This window comes from Candoia aspera, chromosome 2 (genome assembly GCF_035149785.1).
Source record: "Candoia aspera isolate rCanAsp1 chromosome 2, rCanAsp1.hap2, whole genome shotgun sequence".
In the NCBI taxonomy this organism is placed as follows: domain Eukaryota; kingdom Metazoa; phylum Chordata; class Lepidosauria; order Squamata; family Boidae; genus Candoia; species Candoia aspera.
In genome coordinates this window covers 103,950,295-103,975,223 of record NC_086154.1, presented here as the reverse complement: position 1 = coordinate 103,975,223, position 24,929 = coordinate 103,950,295, and the positions used below count along the sequence as shown (strand labels likewise).

At 38.9% G+C, this 24,929-nt stretch overlaps 1 protein-coding gene across 1 annotated transcript in view; it reads left to right on the top strand.

Annotated features, from left to right (window-relative positions):
• The first annotated feature begins 548 nt into the window (after positions 1-548).
• The window catches only part of METRNL (meteorin like, glial cell differentiation regulator), a 33,056-nt gene continuing 8,675 nt past the window's right edge, over positions 549-24,929 (top strand). Inside the window, exons 1-2 of the mRNA XM_063292629.1 lie at positions 549-886; positions 7,969-8,357. Of these exons, the coding sequence (XP_063148699.1) occupies positions 756-886; positions 7,969-8,357 (520 nt within the window). The 5' untranslated portion in view covers positions 549-755. The remainder of the gene's footprint in view (positions 887-7,968; positions 8,358-24,929) is intronic.

The following is a 24,929-nucleotide window of genomic DNA, read 5'->3' as shown; positions in this document are numbered from 1 at the left end:
CTGTTTGCTCCCGGCCCCTTTCTTGCTGCTCTGTGACGAACATTTGGATGGTGTACAGCCCTGGATTTTGGCCAGTCTTGCCCTAGTTGTACCAAAGAGAGGTATCAGTTAAAGGGGGCATGCTTTCCCCATGCAGCTAAGTCTTTACAATTGCTTCTTGGACGACGATGATGATGATGATGATCATCGATGATCATATGGAGGCTTTTCCATATTGCACAGCTTACATCAAAGCACAGCTTACATGAATTTTATTATTTTAAACAATATGCAATTTTTTTTAAAAGGAATACTCATACCAGAAGTTTCAATGTTCTTAGCTTCCTGTTTCTTAAACACCAAAGGTGGAACAGTGACAATCTAGAGTTTGCTATCGAGGCCTGCGAGGTTCTCCCACGAGGAAAACAGTCCGCGGAGAGAGCTTTCTCGTGTTCAGTTAGAAAAGCAATTTAGAAGGCCAGGAGGGCACGGAATCCGCTCCGTAAAAAAAATCCACCGCGGGTTTTAGCCGCAGTCTCTGGAGTGGGTGGTTTCCGAGGCGCAGCAGCTCCCCGCCCTCCGCTAAGCCTGGGACGCGGAGCGAGCGCCGGCCAGGAGAGCGAGGGCACTGTTGAGCGAGTGGCCGGGCGGCGGGGATGGGCTCGTGCTAGCGGCTTGCTCCGGGTTCGGGTCCTTCTCGCCATGTAGCGCAGACTACGGGCGCTGTCCTCTTCCCTCCTCTGGTGGATCCGTTCTAGAGCAGCTCGGCGGGGACCATGCGGAGAGCCCCGGCGCCCGGGCTGTTGCTCCCGCCGCCGTCACCGCTGTTGCTGCTGCTGGGGTTTTTGGTACTGGACAGGGGCTGCACGGCGCAATACTCGAGCGACTTGTGCAGTTGGAAAGGAAGGTAAGAGCTCGCTTGGCAGGGGCTCCGTGGGGTTCGCGGACTTGCCGCCGCTGTAAGGTGTGCTTCCAAAGGTTGGGTCTTTGTCCGGGCATATCCCTGTGCCTGGGATCTATTTCCCAAGGTGCGCTCCTGCGCAATCTAGAGTTTAGGACACCCCTGCTCGACCAAGTCTTCCTTTCTCTGGGTTGGCGCTGCTCAGTCGGACGCGATTAACGCTGCCTTTAAAGAGAGCAAGGACTCTTTGGGGAGCGCTCCTTCCTCCTTTACGGGGGGGGGACTTTTTTTTTTCTTTAAAGCCTCTCTTTCCCCCTGTTGTGGTTGGAGAGCTTGAGTGGTGTTAATAGAGAAACGAATACGAGGCTTGGAAATCTTGGATCCAGGAGAACTAGTTTTCTTCCTCCCCACCCCCGCTCGCCCGCTTCATCCTAGAGCTGCCGGGTGTGCGTGTTTGCGGGGGGGGAGGGGGTCTTAGCTGTTCTCGAAACCGCTCTTCAGAGGAGTTTCGTTCCGAAAGGGAAGGGAGGGGGCGCATAGTTCCGTGTCGGCTTGCTAGCACCAGAAGCTCGAGGACATATGGATTTGATTGTTGCAAAGGGATAAGAGAAATCCTTTTTTTTCTCTTTCTCTCGGCTGTTTGCTCTGATTTATTGGAAGGAAGAAAGAGAGGGACAGTTTGATTAACATTCCAGGAGTGTTCAGGATGAGTATATTGCCAAAGCAACGGGCGAAGGAGGGGCGGGGAGAAAGACGGAGAGCGCTCAGCAGACAAAGGTAGAGTTCCTCTACTGACCACCGCAGCACCCTCCGCATCTGTGCAACCCAACACCAGAATAACATACTTTAGGAACTCCTCGCTTGGTGACCTCCTACCTTTTTGCACTAACTTCAGTGTAACTCAGTAGGCTTTTTCAGCCGCCCGTGAGGGGGAGGGAATGGATAAGGGTTGAATCAGTATGTTTGCATATGTGTGGAGATCGCTTCACCCTTGTCAAAGTTGCGACGCTGGGCTTTTATTTTTTTCAGCGTGTAGCTTTTATTTCAGCCACGCCAACAGACCTTCCTTCCTCCGCTTGTGACGTGTTTATTTTTTCTTTAACACCTGATTAGCGCGGGGCTTGTTTATTTCCGTAAAACGCCTTGGATTACTGAGTTTTAAGGAGTTTTTTTGTTTTCTGGGGGTGGGGAGATTCCTCATTAAGATTGGAGACCTGAATTTTTGCTGTGGACGTTTGGAAGCTGTTCCCTGGAAACCGTAAAACTGGCGTGCGTGTGTGCAAGGAGGTCTCCAAATTGGTGGTTAACATTCTCCTGAGTTCACCTGCTATTGTACAAGGCGGATCTCAGAAGAAATGTTCTGAGCGGAGTCTGGTCTCTTACACCTGTGGCATTACGTCACTGCTGTTACTTTAGATTTAAATCGGGATTGCTAATGGCAAGCTCTTGGCCAGTAATTCCTTAGCTGCCGCAGCTATGCTAATCGTCATGGTTGTGAAATCTTTAAAACTCCTTGGCTCCTAAATTCTCCTCTGCTTCTGACACCCCCCCCCCCCGTGCTGTACAGTAATACATTTAATGTGTCTCTACAGTTTTCAAAATCTTCTGTAGATGATAGCTTTTGAAAAGGCTTTCATTTAGTCATGGATCCACAGCTAAATGATATGCATCTGCAATCTGTATTTGAAGTTTTCAAAGCATTTTGTTTTTAAATACATGGAATAACAGTGAATTATTTCATTGAATTATGCTTGGTACAAATTGGAAGGTTTAAATGATGAGTGGAAATAGGCAATATTTGGGCAATAGCAGAAGTTTTAAGTGATGGGGATGAGATGTTTCAGGTGGGTGGGTGTATTTTGCTTTGGTTAATGGGAGAGAGAATCCTTTTTTGGAAATTGCTTTGGGGAAGGGTGAACTCCAGCTAACACAGATTATCTCACATGTTAAGAATTGTCACATGCCCTGTAGCAAAATAGTTCCATTATCTAGAAAGATAAGTCACTGAAAATAGTGGCATGGAACACTTGTTGAATACCATCAGATAGTTTTATAAGACCTGTAACTAAAACAAAGTTCAGCTGATACGGAGAACCAATTTACAATTTTGCTACCACATTCCTGATAGTATGGTTTGCTGCAATTACTTTGTGTACCAAAACAAACAATTCTTAGGCAGCAGTCTTAGAATCAATCTAGAACCAAATTCTCTTAATATCAGTATGGTTTACTGCTCGAAAATATTTTTGGGTTCCTACACAGAAATTGCTGTGGCCACTGAATCAGAAATATTACTCACAAGTTCACATAAAGTTATTTGGTATATATATAATTCTAAATGTGGAATGTATTTTACAGATATTACTGTAAAATGTGTCCTCCTTAGACCAAAGAATATTCCAGACAGGAGATTCTTTGGAATCATCTTCTGTTTGTTCATGCATTGAATGTAGCCTCTTTCATGTCTTTCATACCTGATTTATCTTTTTTTTTTTAACTGAAGTTCATAAATGTGCATGCATAGCTCTGATCACATATGTGCACCATTTTTGAAAATGGACATTGGGTTGTAGATGTCTCCCAAGATTTCTTTAAAAAGATCAAGCATCCCTGCAATGCTGGCTTCCTGACCTACCATTTGATTCAGATGTGGAGAGGATTATTAAGGAGATGAGAGATGGGGGAAGGGAAGGCCATATCCTTGTCTGGATCATCTCTCCCTAAAATTAGTAGTAACAATATATCTGTAACATCAAATGGCAGTGTTATTTGGGGGGAGCAACCTGAAGAGCATGACTTGCTAAGTCACTTCATAAAATACAGGACAGAGGCAGTATTCCCGATTTATATCTGTCTCTCAGCTGCAACACTAAACCATTAATATATTACTCTACTGATGAATGAAGTCTCTCTTCTGGGCTTGTCAGTGTCCTGAATGCCAGCCACAAGGGATGTGTGTGAGCAGCATGATTCACTTCCCTGTTATGGGGCTTACCCAACACTCCCCCCCCATCTGTCATTAAATATTTTAGTTTCGGGGAATGACGCATGCTTGTTGACACTTGCAATTGCACAAGAAAACATCAGACGTCTGAAAAATAGATGGAACTGACCAACCCAAACAGGTGGCTGTAGTTTAAGCCAGGCTGTTCTGGCCAGCAGAGTATTATGGAGGAGGGCCAAAGCTTCATGGTTTTAAGTCCCATCCCTGGCACTTCCAGGTAGGACTGGGAAATTCTGTTTGGAACTTGGTAGAATTCCTACCTGTCAGTACAGTTGGATGTATGGAAGCTTTTCCTTACAGCTACCTGTTCCTAATTAATGACTGTGCTCAATGTCCAGCAATAAGCACAGTAGGGAGCAATAGTGGGAGATGACTATTGCCTTCATGTCTTACTCATGGACTTTCAGTAAGCTTTTTGTTGGCCACCATGGAAAAGGGGATGTTGGACTAAATCATAATAGGAGATGACTGTTGCCTTCATGTCTTACTCATGGGCTTTTAGTAAGCTTTTTGTTGGCTACCGTGGAAAGGGGGATGTTGGACTAAATCATAGTGCCTTGCAGTATTTTAGAGTTGAAGGCCCAAAAGGGGCTTCAGTGTTCATGGAGGGGCTCATCCAGCCCCTATCAGCAGTTCCTTAAAGTAGCTGTGTTTTTCCTAATATCACACAGCTGTCTTCTTCAACAGCTCTACTGTCCTGGGAAGAGATGTGTTTGGTTTAAGGAGTTCTAGGCAAGTGCCGTGTGTGTGCTCTTCCCTTCTCCAAAATACTTTTTTGCCTCTGAAGCACTGTGCAGCCCTGCTAGATAGGCCCTTAATCTAATCCAGCAGGCTGCTGTTATGATTAAAAAAGAATGAACTCAGGAGAATGAAGGGATATAGAGGTCACAAATTCAGCTTGGCCTTCTGGAAAGGTGAGTTCAGCATGGCCAGTGGTGAGAGAGACATTTTTAGTTTGGCAACATCAGGAGGAGCATAGGTTTCTGGTCTTGCTACTGATGCTGCAAAGTGTCTTTCCTTGCCTCTTTCTAGTATGAGTTGGTGGTCTCTGCTTAGAATCTGTTGAGATTGGTGATGAATAAATAGGCATTAATGTGTATGTGACAATTCTTAACAACTGGTAGCTTTTAAAATTAGGGTTTTCTAAAGCTTGGAGCAGTTGAGCTTCATATATCCTAGGACAGCTGTGTGCCCTGCAGATGTGTTAGACTACAGCTCCCAGCATAAACAATCATGCTCTGAATTATGAAGGCTTTTTGTCCAGCCCTAACTGCCTGCCTTCAAAATTCTGGCTTTTTTCCTAAAGATTTTTATACAGTCAAAAACGATTATCCCATTGTTGTATGCAGGATTATAGCATATTCCTTCTGCCAGTGTAACTTTAGAAGTTGTATTTGTTACTGTGGCAGCAGATGAGGTCTAAAGTACAAGCTGCCGCTAATCTGTGGTATCCGGCCTTCAAAGTTAAAGATTTCAGTGATAACAGAGGTGTAAATGCCAGGCCTTCTACTTAAAATAAATTCCTCTAAAGTAACTCTTTTTTTATGTTACCACACTGTCCCCATGCAGGTTTGTCTTAGAAATGCCTGAAGTTCCCATTAGTAGTTATAAATAACATTGTTCTAAACAAAAAGGGGAACCACAGTTACATATTCATAACTACTGTAGCTGTCAATACATGTTTTACTTTATGAGAATGAATATTGTTGGCATTATCTCAATTTGGAAGTAAAGGATGCAACATCTTGTCTGGGTGGGACTAAGCAATTCTGAAGTTTTTCCATTTAGGCTAACAGCCTTAAACTGTATTATATGGCCTTATATTCATGCATAGGTAAAACTAAACAAACAAATACTCCAGGGATATAATAGTTTTCTACCACTAACTGGGTTGAAGTAAGTTATGAATCCTGGTCTTCTTATCTTTGTAAGAACTTTGGCCATTTATCTTGGCTTGAAACCAAATCAACATTGGGGGAAGATGGGTGGTGATAAATTTGATTAATAAAATAAATATCATTTTATATATGCAAAACACAGGATAAGTGTCAATAGCCTCTTCCCACCCTGAAAGGAAATGTAGGTTTGCTTCAGAATATAGGTAGTTAACTTGCTTGGTATAATAAATTGAATAATCCTTTACATAAATAAGAGGAACATCATATGATTTGGCAATTGGTCCTGGTACTGGCTATATGGATGTGGGATTAGAGAAGTGGCTTTGTTCTAAGTACAGGCATTTGATATCTTCATATTTGTCAGGAAACGAAAGATTTGTTAGTCCATCAGACCTCTTAACACCTTTTAGTAATGAATCACCTAACCTCTCTCTATGCAGATGTTTTCTGTCTCCACCAAAGCTTTCAAGCCATAGATAGCTCTCCATCTCGACCAATTCTGACAGCTTTAACTAGGTCATGAGCATTTAGCCAAGCCAACTCAAGTTGTTTTGAAATGCATTCAGTGTTGTGAATCATCTATTCAGTAGGGACTTGGTGGATTTGTATCCTGACTTGCTTGTCTCCCTAATTTTGCTTTACTCCTTTATGGTTTCTTTAATATCATTTGATATCATTAGTTTCAATGAAAACAATACACCCTCTTTCCTTTTAGTCACAAGAAAAGCTTGCAGACCTGTGTTTGTGCCTAGTACCAGCGTCACTTATTGCTAAAACTTCAAAGCAATAATATTCCCTTGCTTTTCTTTCAAGCTGAAAGGTCACATTTTGGCACTGGAGAAGTTTCAGATGATCCATAGTATTTTGAAGTGGGAACTTCTTCCACTCAGGAAATTACATTAAAGCCATTGATAAAGGTATAGGTTATATGTGGGTTAATGAATTTCAGGGCTCAATTTTTTCTATTGGAAAGGGTTGGTTTTTTTTTTTTTTTTGTATTTTGGAACAAACATAGTGTGCCTCTGAGCCAATTGCATCGACTATTATGGAGAAATAGCAGATTAACACTTTCAAGTAGGACTTTCTATAGACCCTGGAGCTCTCCTACCATGACTGTTATCCTGGCTGCATTTAGCCATGCAGCAGTCCTGCAGGCTAGGCTGTAATTATAATTCTCATTTGATAAACGGAGGTGATGAGGAACACAATTGGTAGGATCAGACTCAGTTGGTGCCTTGAGAAGTGGTTTGGATTCAGTTCTGAGTTTAACTGGCTGCCACAACAATGCACTTGGAATCTGTTACCTTACACAGCAGCAGATCACCACTTTTCTTAACACTTGAAACAAGTAATATCTCAAAAGTCCCACTGAGAGTCGCATTTCTCAAATCTGTCAGAAGCTCTCTATGCAAATCTGTGAAGGTCAAGAACTAGCTCCTTCTCCCACAAGCCTGTAAACTCTTGATGTGGCTGGCAAGCTTACTTTGCAGCCGGTAAAGTGAAGTTATGATGATGCTAATGATTAAAATTTAAGTTTCTTGGAGCTTCCTCATGAAACCCTGAGCAATATATTTTGCTGCATCTCCAGTGATGTCAGGCACTTCACCTTAAATAAAAATTGTATGTTGTCCTAGTCTCTCCCATTTTCTCCCCCCCTCCAAATCGTATCTCCCACAGCTAATTTCTGCAGAAGATTAGCATTAACCCTTATATTTTATTAAACTTGCTTTGTCACGAAACCTGATGTTGTCATGATGATGGTACATAAATGCATTCATTCATCATACCATGATGAATGGTATATACCATATACGGTATGATTGTCATATAGGATTGGACTTGAGGCTGAGAGTTGTGTCTTATCCCTTTTTCTCCTGAACAGCTTGGCCTTGTTGCTCATTTATTTTATGGAAGGACTTAATCTGAACCTTACTCCATGGGTTTGTGGACATGGTGTTAGTGGACATGATTAATTTGACTATTTAAGACAAGTGCCAATACTACTTAATGGAATTGGAAGCCTTTCTAAACCCTTAAAAGCCTGCCTTGAAGCCATTATTTCATTGTAGTTTTCCACAATCTTCTTTCTAGTTTTCACAACGGGTTTTATCTGAGTGCATATAATATTCTTGTAGAATAAATCAAGGCACCTTTATTATAATATCTCCATCTTTCTTTTTTCCTAGTGGATTAACTCATGAGTCCCACAGAAAAGATGTTGAACAAGTCTACCTCCGTTGTTCTGAAGGAACCATAGAATGGATGTATCCCACCGGAGCACTGATTGTCAATCTGCGCCCCAATATTATATCTTCCTCTTCCAAACATTGGACTGTTTGCATAAAACCTTTCAAGAACTCTGCAGGAGCAAATATTTATTTGGAAAAAACTGGAGAACTGAAACTACTGGTCCAAGATGGAGATCACAACCCTACTAGAGTGCATTGCTTCAGCTTTGACCAAGGTGGGCTTTTTGTCGAGGCTACCCCTCAGCAGGACATTAGTCGGAAGATTACAGGCTTCCAGTATGAACTGATAAGCAAGGGGATGGCATCTGATTTGCACATGATTTCTGGTGAGTTGTGATACATTATTTCTATCTGGCCTTGCATGCTTAATGCATACAAATAACTCACTCTGATTTACAGTGTATTGATTTTTTCTGTGTGTACAGGAAAGGTGGCAATGCTGTTCAGTCCCAAGGCTGTTCAGACATAGTCTTCAAAAGTAATTCTTTTTACAAAGGAAAAAGTTGAAAACTTTAAACAACTTATGTAAACAACTTATTAATGGCCCTCCTCCTAACTCTGTCTTACACAACCTTGCTTGTTGAACTCCAAATGTCTAACTTACTTGCTTTGTACTTTTTATCTTGAGGTAGCAAGTCACATACCTGTCTATCCATGTTGTGGGATTGCTCCCCTTTCTCCTCTACTTATGAATACATTTAGGTTGTGAGATAGGCTTCAGACCAGTTTAATAACTTAAAAGAGAGGTACACCTATTTGTAAACCTAAGGCTTTTTCATACATGATTGGCTTTCTATATAGATCTTGCTTCCAAACAAAAGTTGCTGGTATTCAGATGTTAGAATCACATATTCCTGTTATGTTCCATGTATATTGCCCAGCTGTTGTTGCTAATCCTTTTCCCTTTCAATTTGTTTATTTTTGTTCTTGCACTGGACTATTTACTCCCTGTTATGGAGGAGTGATGTTCCTTCTACCTCTCTAATCACCTTGTGAGGGCCACAGTCCGGTGATATATGCACCTTGTTGTGTGGTTAGTTGTGTTTTTGCTGATTCAGCTCCTGTATATGTAGAGGGGCAAAACTATTTCTTTAAACATGTAACTGCCTTGCAGTTGAAAATCATTTTAAGTCATTAACAATCCATCCACTGTTGATATCTCTTAAAGCAAACTGGGAAAGTTAGGGCACTTGAGCTACTTCCTTCCTAGAGGCCAGTCACTGATTTGCAGACAGGTGAGGGAACCACTGACCTCAACAACAGTCTTGAAGAGCTAAACGTTGATCTCTTCAACTGTTACCTCTTGCTTCTAGTAGAATGTACTACAGATATTAATGATGATTGCAGCATTACTTATTTTTAGTTTTTTGGCATACTTATCCTTTATTTTTAAACAGGCTCCATTTCATCTGTGCAGCAAAAATACTTTTTTCTGTATATTTTTTTCCTAGTTTTTTTACAAGCTGAAAAGTTGACTTGTTTCATCTCCAAAGATTAGAAATGTCTGCTTTGTGTTGACCTTGATATGTGGTGTCTTAACCCCTATGGCTGCTACAGAGCTGCAGTGTCTCCTAGTAGCTGATAGGTGGCGCATTTGCCATTACAACTAAACTTAAGACTTTTTGCTTTCAAAAACATTTGTAATTCAGCAGCATTGTCTATCATACTTCTAAAGTTGAATATTTTAAATATGTCTATCACTGCAGTAAATTCCCTTACATTTCACAATTTTTAAATGTGTTCTTGGGATTTCTCTCAAAGGTTTCTCTTTGTTTTGGAAATCAAACTCCTTCTTTCATGCTTCCCTGTCACATAGAATATAAATGCCGTCCCTCACATTATTTCTCATTGTCATTTGCCTTAGAACAAACTTCTCAGAACATGTTTTTATTTCTTTTGTTGGCAGTCATTCTGATATTTGGATATCATTTGGGACATCTGAACGAAACATTAGCTTAGCAGATTATCTTACTGTGAATATTCAAATGACAAAGTAATAGGAAATATTTTATCCCTTGGGATATTGCGCTTTGGACTTAAAGTTTTGTTTTTATCCAAACTGTAACTTAGTTTTCCAGATTTGCATGCATCTCCTGGAATGCATGTCTATAGCTTGGGCAGGCATAGTATTTCCCCCTGTAGTCAATTCAGATTCTCTCTATATAGTGCAATCATATTAATATAAATTGAATGAGATTTTCTTCCCAGGTAAATGCAAATAGGCCTTAATCTGTTTTGCTGAGGAACTGAAAGTAGATTGTGTTTCTTTGTCCAAGTAAGGCTTGCATAGATCCTAGTTTGTTGAGAAAAATAGTCACTTTGTCCCTTTTTATGGATATGCTGAAGTAGACCATGCTGTTTTTTTTAAGGATAGAAAGGAGCTGGTTTTAAAGTCTTGAAAAGGTCTTAAGAATTGTTAATCTACTCTTTTTCATAAAAGTTGTATTCTTACTTTAGTAGAATGACTGCTTTTTTTTTTTTAAGAAAAAGAAAACTCTGGAGTAATATTATTGGAACCTGCCTTTATTTTCTGCTCTTGTCCTAATCCAGCTGTGATCAAAGTTCATGTGTCATCGTATCCTACTTTAAGGCCCTACTGTGCCCTAGTCATGACACTGCTGTGAGCATCATCACATAAGCAAACACTACTTGGTGGAAGACCAGGGTTTTAAGTGATACATCCAGCATTTTATTAGTTTACACTCTCCTTTTGACTCAGTCTGAACTTTGCAAATAACGCTGTGAAAACCACTGCCCATGAATTAGCAGCGCACAAACAATTGTGCTGTAAATGAATGCTTTAGCTACTTCTCTTGGATCCTGAGCTGCTACTGCTATAGCATTATTTATCTGAACTGTCTGGTTTTGGTAAGTGCTAGGAACAGAATTGGAGCAGGAGGCATTACTTTGAATAAAGAAGTCATGGTGGATTAATTCTTAAACTTGTGGTAGGCTGGGTTTGCTGTCATGGGAGTGCCTGATGACAAATCCTTGTGCTTATGATTGACAGAAGCAAATGCACCTTTCTTTGATTCATCACATGACCAGGAATGAGTTTGAGGCAATATTGTTGTGGCCAAGTCTTGAGTTTCTGTGTTGTAGAGATCAGCATCTTGTTGTCAGTTCAAGGGCTGGGAAATGAGCTGCTAGTTCACTGAAATTTGCTACCTTACGGTTAGAATTACATCACTAGGAAGAACTAATGCAAGAGTTGCTCAGAAATTCTGCAAGCAAGAAGTTTTATCACTTTTTGCTGCTTCTGTCACTCTTTTCTAGGAGCATGACATTATGAAAAATGCCATGATAAAGCACTTTTCTGCATTTTCATCAATAGCTTATTATTATTGTAGTAATAGTCCTGTAAGCAGTTGGAATGGAAAAGCAGGTGATCAGGACTCAAAATATCCTCTAAATTGTATAAAGATATTGTACAGTAGGGAAGGGAGGTTTATATCAGGAAGCTGAGCATATGAAATATAAGAATTGTTCCTCCTAATATGGCCTGTCTCAATCTGATCCAACATGACCAGATTGTATTTCCAATTTCCCTAACTCCAATCAAACAGAGAAGATTGCTTTATTAGTGGCACTCCTGCCAGCTGTGAAAAAAACTAGGAAAATTTAATATGTCCCTTCTGCCCCCAATCCCACTGTGCAGTTTCATCAGTTACTTTAGAATTAACAAATAAAGAGGGATTTTGGTAAAGGATTTGTCAAAGGTAACAACTGTGTACATACACACTCTAAGAGTGTTCTGCCTGAGTTTTTTTTTTTAATGAAAGGAAGAAAAGTTGGGGTCCCTCACTGAGTTTGAATAATCTTCCTTTGCAGCTGTTCAGCAAGGATTCCAATCCTTTTATTCATTTAAAAAAGCACTTTACTTTGTGAGAGTTTTTTTCCATGTATTTTAAGTGCTTAAAAACTTCCCAAGCACTTGGTTTTCCCTGAAAACTCCTTCCTGTTCCAGAGCCAAGGTCTGCAAACTTAATTTACTGGAATTCAGAAATATAAAGGCCTGTTACCTTCAGGGTTTTTAAACTTATTTTTTTACATAGGCAAGTTAAACTTTAACAAACATTTCTTCTATCTTGATGGGATCTGTTTCTTATAAGGCAGGTTCTGCTGCTTAATGGGCTTCCTATGTTTTAATGTCCAGTATGTAACTGTAGGAATTTATAAATGCCAACATTCAACCACAATCAAGTTAAGGGATAATAACCAAGTATTTCCCATAAGATTTTTGCTGAAGTTGAAGGAATATGCCCCTTAAGTATAGTACTTCTCAGGTGTAAGGATTTATGGGTGGTGATGAGATGGTCTCTCTCCAAACATCTGGAGGTTCTGAGTAACGGCATTCCCCCACCAACTGTATAGGATCTCTTTTGATCCTGTGATTCAGTTCTACACCCTAACAGAAAAGTATGACTGATTATTTTCTCCAGCTGTACACTTGCTGAAAAAACATAGCAGTCTAACCATAAATGTCATACTATCATTCTCCTAAGACATGCTGAAAGGGTAATCATAAGTGGTCAGTTTATCAGCTACAAAATCTGGGGCCTATTTGGGTTTAGTGCACCCTGCTATGTAAACAAGCTAGTTCAAACAGGGCTACAAATATCATTATGAAATTTAACCAGAATGCCTTATCTTCCTTATTTAGGGAAGAATGTATTCTGTAAGGGACTACATGGTAGTTTTATTAGCCAGTAATTTTGACTACAGGTGGTCAGATTTTATAGTTAGCATGGGATATTCAATTTTTATATAGAAGAGCTTATATGAAAGAAGGCTTTTGCCTTACTCATTGCTTTTCCACGCTCTTGCACTGTTCTTTGAAATTCCTCTGAAGTGCTGACCTCTGGATATGTTTTGCTTCCATTCTTTTTAAAAATTAAGACCATTTGTGCCATTTTCTTATCAGTTGTATGGCAACACCCCACCTCACCAAATTTGCATCAAATTTGCATTGTCATGGGGTTTCCAGCCAAGATATTGTCAACTTGACTCATTAATTCCAGTTATCAGTGAAGGTGTCATTTTTCCAGCTAATGTCCAGCTCCTTGTACTGACTCCCTGTCAACAGATAGTTTTTGAAAACCATGATGGTTTCATTGTAGCTTTTTAGCAAGCAAGTCAGTCAAGGTTTCTCTGATTACATGCTATAATAAAAACAATAGAAATTCTTTTTAGTTTTTTACAGGACTCATTTTAATAATTTCTTGAGCTCAGGTGCACAGCAAAAAGTTAAGAGCCTTTTTGGATATGAATCAAGGTATTTAATCCTTTCAGGACTGAACTGTCAGCAGTTAGTGCTGGATACAGTAAAATGTTTCACCCTGGTCAATGTCCATAACAGAAGAGTACAATATTTTAGGGATGAGGAAGGACTATTTGGCCTAATACCAACATTTTAATTAGGCTTAAGAGGGTATCTGATATGCCTGGACCAGGTTTTCTTCCTTTTCACATTTTTTCTCTAAATGTAATCTGCTTTCCAACAGCAAAAGCTTTCCAGAAAGGCAGGATTTTTGAAGCAAACAAATGCAGTTTAAACAGTTCCTAGGTGACCTTAAAAAGTCACAATTTGCCTTAGACTTGAAATAAGTAAGAAGGTTCATTTTTTCTCTGGATGAAGCTCTTTTCTCAGCTGTCAAGTAGACATTCAATTGACTCTTGAGTTATTCATTCTCCTTTACCCACAGTCTGTTCTAGGGAGCTTGATTGCTGGGGGGCAGAAGAAGAAACCATGGAAGGATGTGAGAGTAAAGCGTCACTTGCTCTAGCTTATTTAAAGCAACCTAGGCCCCTAGAACCAGCTTTGCAGAGTTTTACTAGCCAAACTGTCATGAGCACTGATGGCGAGCAGGAGGGGGCCTCTATCCAGGGGGGAAAACGCATGCGTAGTACTGACGAGTTAAGCAGCCATTCAAAGAGACACAGATCAGACCCGCCTTGACTTTTGGGGTTTATCTGTCTGGGTTTTTCCCATGCTTCTTCAGTTTGTTAGGATTTTCTGTCTTATGTAGCAGTAATAAACACTAGAGACCTATTCCTCGTCTCAGCGTGATTCCTGACTGTTAGGACACAAACATAATGACTTTTTCATAAAAAAACTGCATTTTCGGCTTTGAAGTATGTTATACCCGATAGCAGTGGCAGGAACGGGGCAGGAAGCTCTCCCTTCCCAGTAAGGGTGGAACCTGTTCTATAAAATCAAAATATTATAATCCATAAAAGAGGCCTTTCTTTATTTTGCTAATCTTCCACATATACTTTTTTTTTCTTTTTTTGGTAGCTGGTTCTGCCAGTATTTGGAATAACGTGATACAGATTATTGGAAACATAACCCCATATCCTTATTTAAAAAACAAGCCCAGTCGGTTCTAAGCCAGTGCTAGTTTTTTGTATAATACTTGTTCTTTGATTGATTGAATTGGATAAGACGATTTTGGTCTCAGTACAACCATCTGGGAAGGAAACTTTTAAGAAGATATAATCCTATGGAATTATGCAGCCAAGTGGTTGAGGCTGGGCTGTTGGCACTTGGAATAATAAGACGTAGAATTTCTACATTAGTATTTGAGAAAGGAATTGGAGACATTCAGTCAGAAGATCACACTGTTTACTGCTTAGGACACAGAAACAAAGAAAGAACAACATTGCTTTCATAGTCAGGAAAGATATAGCAAAGACAGTACTTGGGTACATGGTAGTCAATGACTGAATAGTATCAGTTAGACTTCATGGACAACCCATTAATATGTCAGTTATCCAAATGTATGCTAATGCAAAAAAAGAGGAGATTGATGAGTTTTATGGTCAAGTTCAGTCTGACATCCACAGAACACGCAAACAAGTTGTGCTGCTGATAGTTGGAGGCTGGAATGCCAAAGTTGGAAAGAGTAAGGAGAAAAACGTGGTTGGGCTATATATGGCCTGAACAATTTATTGGTTTCTGCTAATCCAGTGATTATGCCTTCATTGTTAATACAATTTTCAAACAATCAGAACAATGCTTTTATACATGAATATCACCAGATGGAATACACAAAAATCAAACTAATTATTGATACAAGAAAATGGAACAGCTCTATTATAACAGCAAAGTTGTGGCCAGGAGCTGACCATGGAACAGATCACGAACTGCTGATGTGCAAGTTTCAAATCAAGCTAAAGTGGAAGAACAAAGCCAACAAGTTTCCACAATATGATCTTGAGCATATACACGTTATTTTCAAGAAGATCATCAGGAATTGCTTTGAAGTCCTGAATCTCATTAATAAAGAACCAGAGGAACGTGGAATGAAATCAAAGTAGTTGTTAAGGATGAATATGAAAAGAGATCAAGAAACAGAAGAAAGTAAACTGGATGTCAGAATGGTGGAGATTGCCAAGAAGAGAAGTCCAAGCTAAATGAAAGACAAAGATCTCAGTAAGGAATTTAAGGAAGAATTTCAGAGAGCTGTTAGAAGACACAATAAATATTATTACAACAACATCTGTAAAGACATTGAAGATGGAAACAAGACACGGAAAAACAAGCAAAGTGTTCTAAAAGATCTCCGAACTCAGAAGGAGGTTCCAGTAATACTAAAGGGGGTGCCAGTGGACGGTTAGTAGCTGATTCAAAGCAGATCAAACAAAGGTGGAAGAATATACAGAAATTCTGTACAGTGGCAATGTCAACATCCAAGATACCTTAAAACATATTCCCCCCTTACAAGACCCTCTAGTATTAGAAGATGAATTTAGATCAGCATTCTGGTCATTACCAAGTTTGAAGGCTACAGAAATTGGTGGAATATCAACAAAAATATGGCAAGCAACAGATGAAGAATCAGTAAAGGTTCTAACTGAAGAATGCCAACAAAGTTGAAGTATGGCACAATGGTTAATAGACTGAAAGAGGTCACTGTATATATCAGTATTGGTGAATATTGAGGAGGTAGATAGCTTCTGCCTTTTAAGATCAACTATCAACAGTAAAGGAGCATCACAGTATTTTGGACACTCAACTAGAAGTAAGGTAGAGGAATTCAATTATTTCTGTAATGGGTACACCATTGGTAGACCTGAAGAGCCAGTATGGGGACAGGTAATCCTGGATAAGGCCTATATCTGTGGTCACTAAGAGTCATAGAACATAATTACTTGAGAAAGGAAACTGCCACATTTTGTTGTCTCAAGATGATGGGGTTATGTATCCATGATGAAGTGGGAAGGGGTTATAGTCTTCAAGTTGAACATCAAGTCCCATTTTTAGCCTGGTGTAAGTTAACTTACAAGGCTATTAAATTTAATATCTTAGCTTTTATCTCATTGGGACTTAAAACTGAGTAAACAGGCCTAGGATTATATTACAATTAAGATGATAGACTGAAAGCATTTACCTGCACTTGAATAGAGTTGAATGGGGTGGGACAGCATATATACAAGCCCTGCCCCCAGAACCTGTATGGACTTGGATGCTAATAGAGATCTTTGTGCACTTAATTCAAATATCTGAAAGGAATATACACCACTGGGAAGCTCTTACAAGCTTATCCAGTAGTCCAGATAAGATGGTGATTAAACACACAATAGTTTCTGTTATTAGGAAAGTACTGTGCAGAATTGCCAGAGGCAGACACTTCAGTGCTTACTGCAGCTCTTTCTCTAAACTTATATGGATATCAGTGTACGCTTAATTGATCTTAGTTCTAGAATTTAAATGGCCAGACCTTGGGTTATATGAGTGCATACAACTAGAAGGCACCCAGGCACACTAGAATGACCAAACAACACTCTGAAATCAGTGCATAAGTGGCAGAGGATTCTAAATTTCTGTTGTAACTTACAACCCAGCGTAGTGTGTCCTCTGAGGTAGTTTTGTCATGCACTTCTCATTCCATTTTGGAGGAAATTATTCTAGGAGTTTCTTCTCTCTGATTGTGTTGTTTTAAGTGGTCCTAGCATACTTTGAGCTTTGACTGCGGCCTTCCTTGCTTGTGGCTCTAAACATTGCAATAAATTGCACAAAATTAAATGACAGAAATCTGAAATGAACCAAAATCCATGCCTTCTCACACCTATTCCCTCTTTTAGAAACAACACATAAAATATTGCTTAGGTTATTTTAAAAGGCTTCCTTTAAGGCTTCCTTACACTTTGATCTTTTTACACTAACTTGCTCTCCAAGTTTAAGTTTAACCAGCTTCTAGTCATTTAATTCAATTCCACTCCAATCTGGATTCCATATGGGGTTGAGACATTTTACTGGCAGGGTTCCAACCTGGGTTAATATATACCAGTGCTTGCTGTTATTGTCCTGATACCAGAGGGCAAGGGAAAGTTATTTTTGTGCTTGAGCAGAATACCAGATAAGAACTTTTATGTATAAAAGGCAGGAAACTTGTGGTGAGCTACTTTCTTGGAGCAGGGTTTCCCTCCCCCCCTCGTATTTTAAGACCTTTTTCTTCTCTGCTCTATCAAAAAAATATTTAGTATAGATGGAATTCCTAATTTCTGAAACGAAGGTTTGAGTCAGGAAGTAATAAGATGCACCTTGGAGGTTTCACAGCATCCTAAGGAAAATGTAACCTGGGCTGGCCTCACAACTTCAGGGCCACTAGTTCATGATGGTTATGTGACTGTTCCATAGTACCAAATGTCTGGTAGAGCACAGTGCTACATCACTGGTAGAAAATAGGATGCTGTAATAGATTATTGGTGGGAATGGGAAGAGGGCAGCAGACTAAGAAGAGGATTGTGCCATGAACATCCTAAGTGAATGAATTGGTTCAAAAACAGCAGAGATACTGCGTTGGTTGCATATTAGCTATTTGACAGTTGGGAAGGCCCCTCTGGAACCTTCCTATTACAGACACAATTCTAATCACAATGACAAGAGGGCAGACAGTTAAAGCTCCAGGCACTACCAGTACCTCAGTGCTTTCTTTTTCTCTCCCCAGATGTTTTTTTTTCCCCTTGTTTTATCCACACTAGTATTTGGACAAGGTGAAAAATATTAAATCTGCTTTGGATCTCAGAGCCAGGAGGGGTAGATGGTGGACCATAGCCTGAACAGTGGACCACCAGGTAGTCAGATGATGATGATGATGATGATGATGATTTCTACCCTATCTTTTAGAGCAATTCTCACAAAGCAGTTTACAGGAAAAATGTTGCTGCAATCCTTGTGGGAAAAGCAAAACATTTAAAGGATCATATATTCAGGCTTACTTCATAAAAGCCCATTTCTTTTTACTGTTCAGAAATCAAGGGTATGCAAAGAGATGTGCCAATTAAAAATAATTGTTGAGCCAAGAAGATTGTAGTAATCTCTCTATGGTGTCTAAAACTACAATTACAACAAGGACTGAAGTTACGAGAATCTGGCAGTAAGCTCTTCCAGGTCTGCAGAATGTATGTGAGTCACCAACCCTGGACTGTAGCCTTTTAATTTGTTACCCAGCCCCCCTTTATTTTTACAGTGTCAGATAGGAAGCAGAAGCAGGAAGCTTATCAAGTCATAGTGGGCAAACATGAGCAGTTGTTTTTGGGTGACAGATATATCCATGCTTGGAATACACTTTTGATGCCACAAAAATAAGCACGCAAAAAGTATGGCGGACGGGGGAGGAGGATGAGAAAAAGCCATTTAAATAGCTGGCACTTATTTCCCTGGCTTCTGTGGAAGCTGTTGGTTTAAAACTGTACCCCAAACTGGGATGCATCCCCTGGTATTTCTTGTACCTACTTGAAACTGCTGGCCTAAGCCTTTTCTAGAAAGAGTTGAATAGGAACTACATGAAACCAAGTTAGAAGTCAAGGATCTTTGATTCATCCCACACTGTTAAGAGTTTACATTCACTTACAGTCCTTTAAGGAGCTGTATGTGCAGGGTTTATCCCATTTAATGTTCAAGCTGGAGCAGGAGTATGTGCCTTCTTTGTGGCCAGGGGTTGCAGTTGGCAGGGCAGCTTTTGGGAGGGCAAGGGTTTTAATGGGCATGGCGGTGATGTAGAATTGATGAGGTCACATCATAGACATGGTCAGGGCCAGGATTTCTGTTTTTCCTACCTTGGTTTTTTGGAGGGGAGTGGTTCTGGGAGTTTTCTTTTTCCATGTTAACTATGTGAAGCCTATTTTAGGGCTTAATCTAGAGTTTTCTTACTAGAGAACAGCAATGAGAACAGCAAGTTGTCAGATTTATGCCTGGCACGACAATACATCTTAATTTTCCAAACTCTTCAGGAGCTTGCTTCCAGGAGAGGCTCATAGGCACAGTGTGTTTAGGAAAGTTGCTTAATGCAGAGACGGTAGAAGCTATTTATGTGCAAAAAATACACCTACTGTAAAACACAGAAATCAAAGCCTATACGCTTATATGTAAGCTCTAGGAATTAAATTTTGGGCCTTTTCAAGTCATTGGAAATTTGGCCATCCTCTTCCTCACCTTGCAATTTGGAGCCACCTCTCCAGTGTTTACATAACTCTTCCTTCTAGCCTGAGAAGGGCGGGATTCCATTTTACCACCAGTGTTTTGGCAACTGTGGTTGAAGGGGTTTAGAGGAGCAAATGAGAATGGAGGGGGTCAGGTTCCATGCTCCAAACTAGAGCAGCACTTTTGAGAGAGATGCCTAAATAGCACACTAAAATCAAGCTTGGGTTTCTATATTCTCATGTGTTTTCCCTGTGTGTGGTGATTTCTGGGTTTCTAATATCAAGGCAAATATGAGTTTGCTTGTATTTCTGAAGTAGCCAGATTACTTTTCTATAAAGTTGGAAGTGGGAAAGGCTAGCTCACATAACCCCTGTTTTTTTTCCCCTTGTCAGACACCTAGTTACTACCCATGGGATTCCTGAGTTGAGTTTTCTGAAATACAGTTTAACCTGTAAATGAAATATTGTAATCCCAGTAGGCGTAGTTTGCTGGTGGAACAGTGGGGTAGTTTTATACATTAAATGTTCAAAAAAGAGTGTTTTTTCCTTAATGGTTTGTTTTTATTGTAATAAACTATATGTCCTAACAAAAATTAAAGGGAATTTGAGATTAATAAATTGTACAAATTACTAATTAAAAAAACCCACCACTGAGAACACTATATGTATAATATAATATAGCATATGATACTGAGAACACTTAAGCTTTGTTAATATATTCTGTAGGAGGAAAGCCGTGTTAGCCTAATCAGAAGGAATCTGGTAGCTCCTTTAATTTTATTAAAAGCATAAGGTTTTGAAAGCTTGTGCCTTTTAATAAAATGTCTTAGTTGAAAGGGCTGCCAGACTCCTGATTATTATATTCTGCTTTCCTTTGAGCTCTAGTTGTAGATCCAAATTGCTAGGATCCTGGTAGTAAAAATTTTTCTTCATGTGTGTAGAAGTCTGGTTTTCAGTCATTGAGCATAGTTACCCTCTACTTTTTATTTCATTCTTGTGTCCTCATGTAGAACTTTTGTCTGACCCAGATTTGAATTGATTAATTTGCTAAAATAGTCAATATGTTGATGAAGAGTCTTTCCTGATGACAAAGAGTGTTAAAGAGTTGACTTATGAGTCACATCAGAAATGGGTTAAAAGGGATATGATTCACTTCTTCCACAGGAGGATTAATATTCTTATATATATATTCTTATATATATATATTTATATATGTGTGTGTTCTCTTTAAAACTTTTAAGAAATTATATATATATATATATATATATATATATAATATAATATAATATAATTATATTATTAGACTATAAGAATACTCTTTGATTAGAGAAAAGACTATCTACATTTATAGCTGACTGGAAACCCCTTATAGACTATTTTGCATGAAGCAAAATGTGTGTGTGTGTGTTATTAAAAGTTTTAAAGAGAACATAAAAATTAGCACAAACTAATACAGAATAAAAAGAACAAAGAAAAAACAAAAGTGCAAAAAGAATAAAAAGAAATAGAAAGAAAAAGCTTCTGATTTCCTTTGCAGCAAATACAAGTATCATTGCAAAGTTATCTCTTACTCTATGATTACAAAAAAAGCTCACTTTTTTCTTTCATCCAATTTTTCCCCCTTATCATCAAAATCACAATCCGTACGTGCATTTTTTTTTTTTTGCTTCATGCAAAATAGTCTATAAGGGGTTTCCAGTCAGCTATAAATGTAGATATTGTCTTTTCTCTAATAAAGAGTATTCTTATATTCTAATAAATTCTTCAGGGGCCTTTCTCTGAGGGAATATCTTCTTCCTAATTTGGAGACTCTGGAACATTAGGAGAAGTTTGAAGTATTTGAAGCAATGTATTATTTTTCTGTTTTTGGAGAAAATCTAAAATGGCATCAGAACACCAGGAGTTAAGAGTGCTACATCTAATCTTTATGTGATGAATACAGACCTGTTGTTTGTTTTAATTCAGTGAAGCAGATGAGTAGGAGATTCAGTATAAACAAAAGAGTGCATTTTTTTCCACACCGTTTATACCTAAACTACAGAATCTGCCCTTACAAATTCTGCTGATGCTTGGATGTGAGTTCAGTAATTAAGCAGAGTCTGTTAGCCCAGACAGCTGTGCCCCAAAATCATGCATATGTGAATGCTGTCTCCATCAAACCTCCAGCTCAATTTGTGAAGGGCAGGAAGAAAAAGTAATAGGGCCGGACTATGGAGCTCCATTCTCTGAACACGTGAAGCCCTCCATATATTCAGCTGAAATCTTGAAATGGATTTAGAAGTCTATTTACTTTAAAAGGAGGAGGAGGAAGCATTTCCTTACATCAGGAGTAGGCAACTTGTTGCTCTTCAGCTGTCAGCGATTGCAACTTTCACAAGCCCTTACCAGTGGCCATGCTTCCTTGGACTGAAGGGAGTTGTAATCCAAAACATGAAAGGTACCAGGATACCTATTCTTGCTTACCTTTTTCTAAACCAAATGTCTCAAATGCAACTTCTCTTCGTGGTACAGTTACTTTGTTTGCTTGATCAAAATGCTGTCCTTTTGTTCCCTTTCCAGGTCTTCAAAAACCTGTGTTTGTGGTACAAGGATTAGAAATGTGACTGGTCCTTTGATTTCTGTGATGGTATGATTGGCCGTGTTACTTTTGATCCTTTACCCCAAATAATCTCCAACATAGGATTCACCTTTCTTGATGTAGCATGGATCTGTTTTCCACTAAGCTCTAGTATTGTCTCAGGTTCCTTCTCTGACAGGCATTTCTAGATTTGATCCACCATTTTATGTGGCATGCTTGGATGTTTCTCCCCTCAACAGACTTTTTTTTTATCTGCATTGAATTCAGTTTGTTATTTTATTGCCCATTTTACCTGTTGAGAAGACATCTTTTAGAGAACATAATCACACCACTCTCACTCTTTACCCTCTGTGCTAGACCATTTATGAAATAATTGAAAATACTGGTCTTATTACAGAACCCTTGTGAGGGACACTGTTCTCCATTTGTGAGGACTGACCATATTCATCCTCTCTGCTCTTTTTCTTTAAGTAGTTACTGATCATTTTAGAAGATTTCTAAGCTTGTGTTTTTGGAAGACTGTCATTGACAATGTAACTGTTCTAAATGTCTTGATACTCCAGGTCAGCTATAAATGTAGATATTGTCTTTTCTCTAATAAAGAGTATTCTTATATTCTAATAAATTCTTCAGGGGCCTTTGCATTCCAAAGGCAAACTCTTTTGTGTTTTCTATCAGAGTGAATCAAAGTGTTTTAAAAATGAAAATAGTGTATTTCACAATAAAATTTGATTTTTATCTAAAATAAAGTCAAAGGTTATATGCTACATATCTTAAAAAAATATGTATAAACCTATTCATAGATGTACTGTAGTCCCATCCTTCCCAGTTCCATGATCCTTGATAAAAATGGATTGATTAGGACTTTATGGAAGTACCTGATTTATATGGTTATTTCTAGCAGCATGAATCACATATTCCTGTTAATAGGGGGCTGATATAAGGAGGGAGTTGGTAACCTTTTGCTGCTATTGTCCACTAAGCCTAGCTTACTGGTCTCATATATATGTTATACTAGCCTGAGCAGTTCAATGGGGCTTGTTTGCAGGGAAGTGCCAGCTGCAAAAGCTATAGCACCTAATTAGTGGGCAGCTTTGTTTCCTTGTTTACCATGTTTAATTGGCTTGAAAAACAGGTATTTGATGGAACTTGTTTAGGAAACACTTGAACTACAAACAATATATTAATACACTAATTGCATTGTTTTCAGTTGATGATAAATAGTGATAAACTGTCTCAATTTGAACAACGTGTATTCCTTTTTTATATGTTAAAAGTAATTCTCTTTTTTAAAGCACCATAAGTATCAAGAGATTATGATTCTTACTAGAGTAGCAGCAGTTCTTCCTCTTCTTCCTCCTGCTGTTGTGGTTGTTCGGCCCTTGAGGACCCCTTAGCTGAAAACAATTCCCAGCTGTTCCTAGTTCCCCATCTAAAGTTTTCAGTCCAGTCAGATTTCATCATAATTGTTGTCAGCCTTGGGGAAAATTTGACTTTCAGAGCCCATATATAATTATGGAAAAACTACTAGTGTTGGAACAGATTTCCTTCTGTAATGAATATAATCAAGGCCCGACCACTACTATCAAAATAGCTGCCAGTAGTTCAGCAAGTAGTTTATTTTTGTCTAAATTTTGGATCAGAAAGTTGCTGTACATCGGTTTAAAAAAACCCCATAGATATGGTCTCTCATACAGTAATGGAAGTATCAAGTGATTTGATTTTAATGAAACTTGTAAACAAGTAACTAGATTCAGAATCTGCTCCAGCATTCTAAAGATGAATATTAGAATGACAGAAACACTTGCATCTCATTTCAAAGTTCCAGTTTTGACATTCTATATATTTCATGTAACTTTTCTATAAATTCATATTTATTCATATTTAATTCATATTAATTTCCATAAAATTTTCATATAAACATTTCCATCCTCTTGCATGGATTGGATGCTTTCTTTAATTCTATGCCTATGACACAGACAGTTTTATATAATGAAACCAAAATGAGAATATTCTAAAAGAAAAGCAGTCCCAGTCACAAAAAGTTTGGGGCTTTTTTCGCCTTAGCCTCACTGATAATATTAGGAAGCGGCTAAGAATGCAGAGAAGATCAGAGGTGTCCTCAGATTTAGAGACCTTGATGCTCTCCTGAAAGTATGGTGTATTGAGAGCTTTAGGACATTTGGAAAATGTTAAAGTGGTCTAGAGTAGGTCTCATCCTTGATGGATATTCCAGAACTGCTGGAGGCATAGCCATTTTCTATACAGCCCAGTGATGATGCAAGGCACATAAAAACTAATAGGTTATGTCAAATGAACCTTTGCTATGACTTGATAGGTACTTCTCTTAAAAATAAGAACATCCTTCTGGTATTCCAAAATATTTTCTAACAAATTACTTTTGTTCCTGGAGGTTTACTACGGACACCCACCAAACACATTCTGCTTTTTATCTTGGTTGCTTTTCAAGGCTATAATGTCGAAGTGCTTCTAAGTACTGTAGTAACTAGAGGTGAATTGTTATTGGCAGCTGTAACATTTCAGGAAGGTAACTGAACTTTCATAATCGCCTGGTTAAAAACAGACTAACAAAAACAGTGCTCAGAGGGCAAAGCATTCTTTTTTTATTGCTTACTAGAAATTTTGTTGTGACAATTTCATATCCAGTTTTCCCTGGAAATTGCAGAGGAGAAATTGGAGGAAAATTGGTCGACTAACAACGTTTCTGGGGTTTATTTCCATGACTTCCTCAGTAAGTTTAACTCAGTTGAGTTAAATATAAACTCAGAAGGCAGGAACTCGAGGCACCTGGATCTCTAATGCTGAATGTAAAAATATACCTTTCTCCCCTCCCTTCCCGCCATCCCATAAAGATCTTCAAATGCACTAGGTA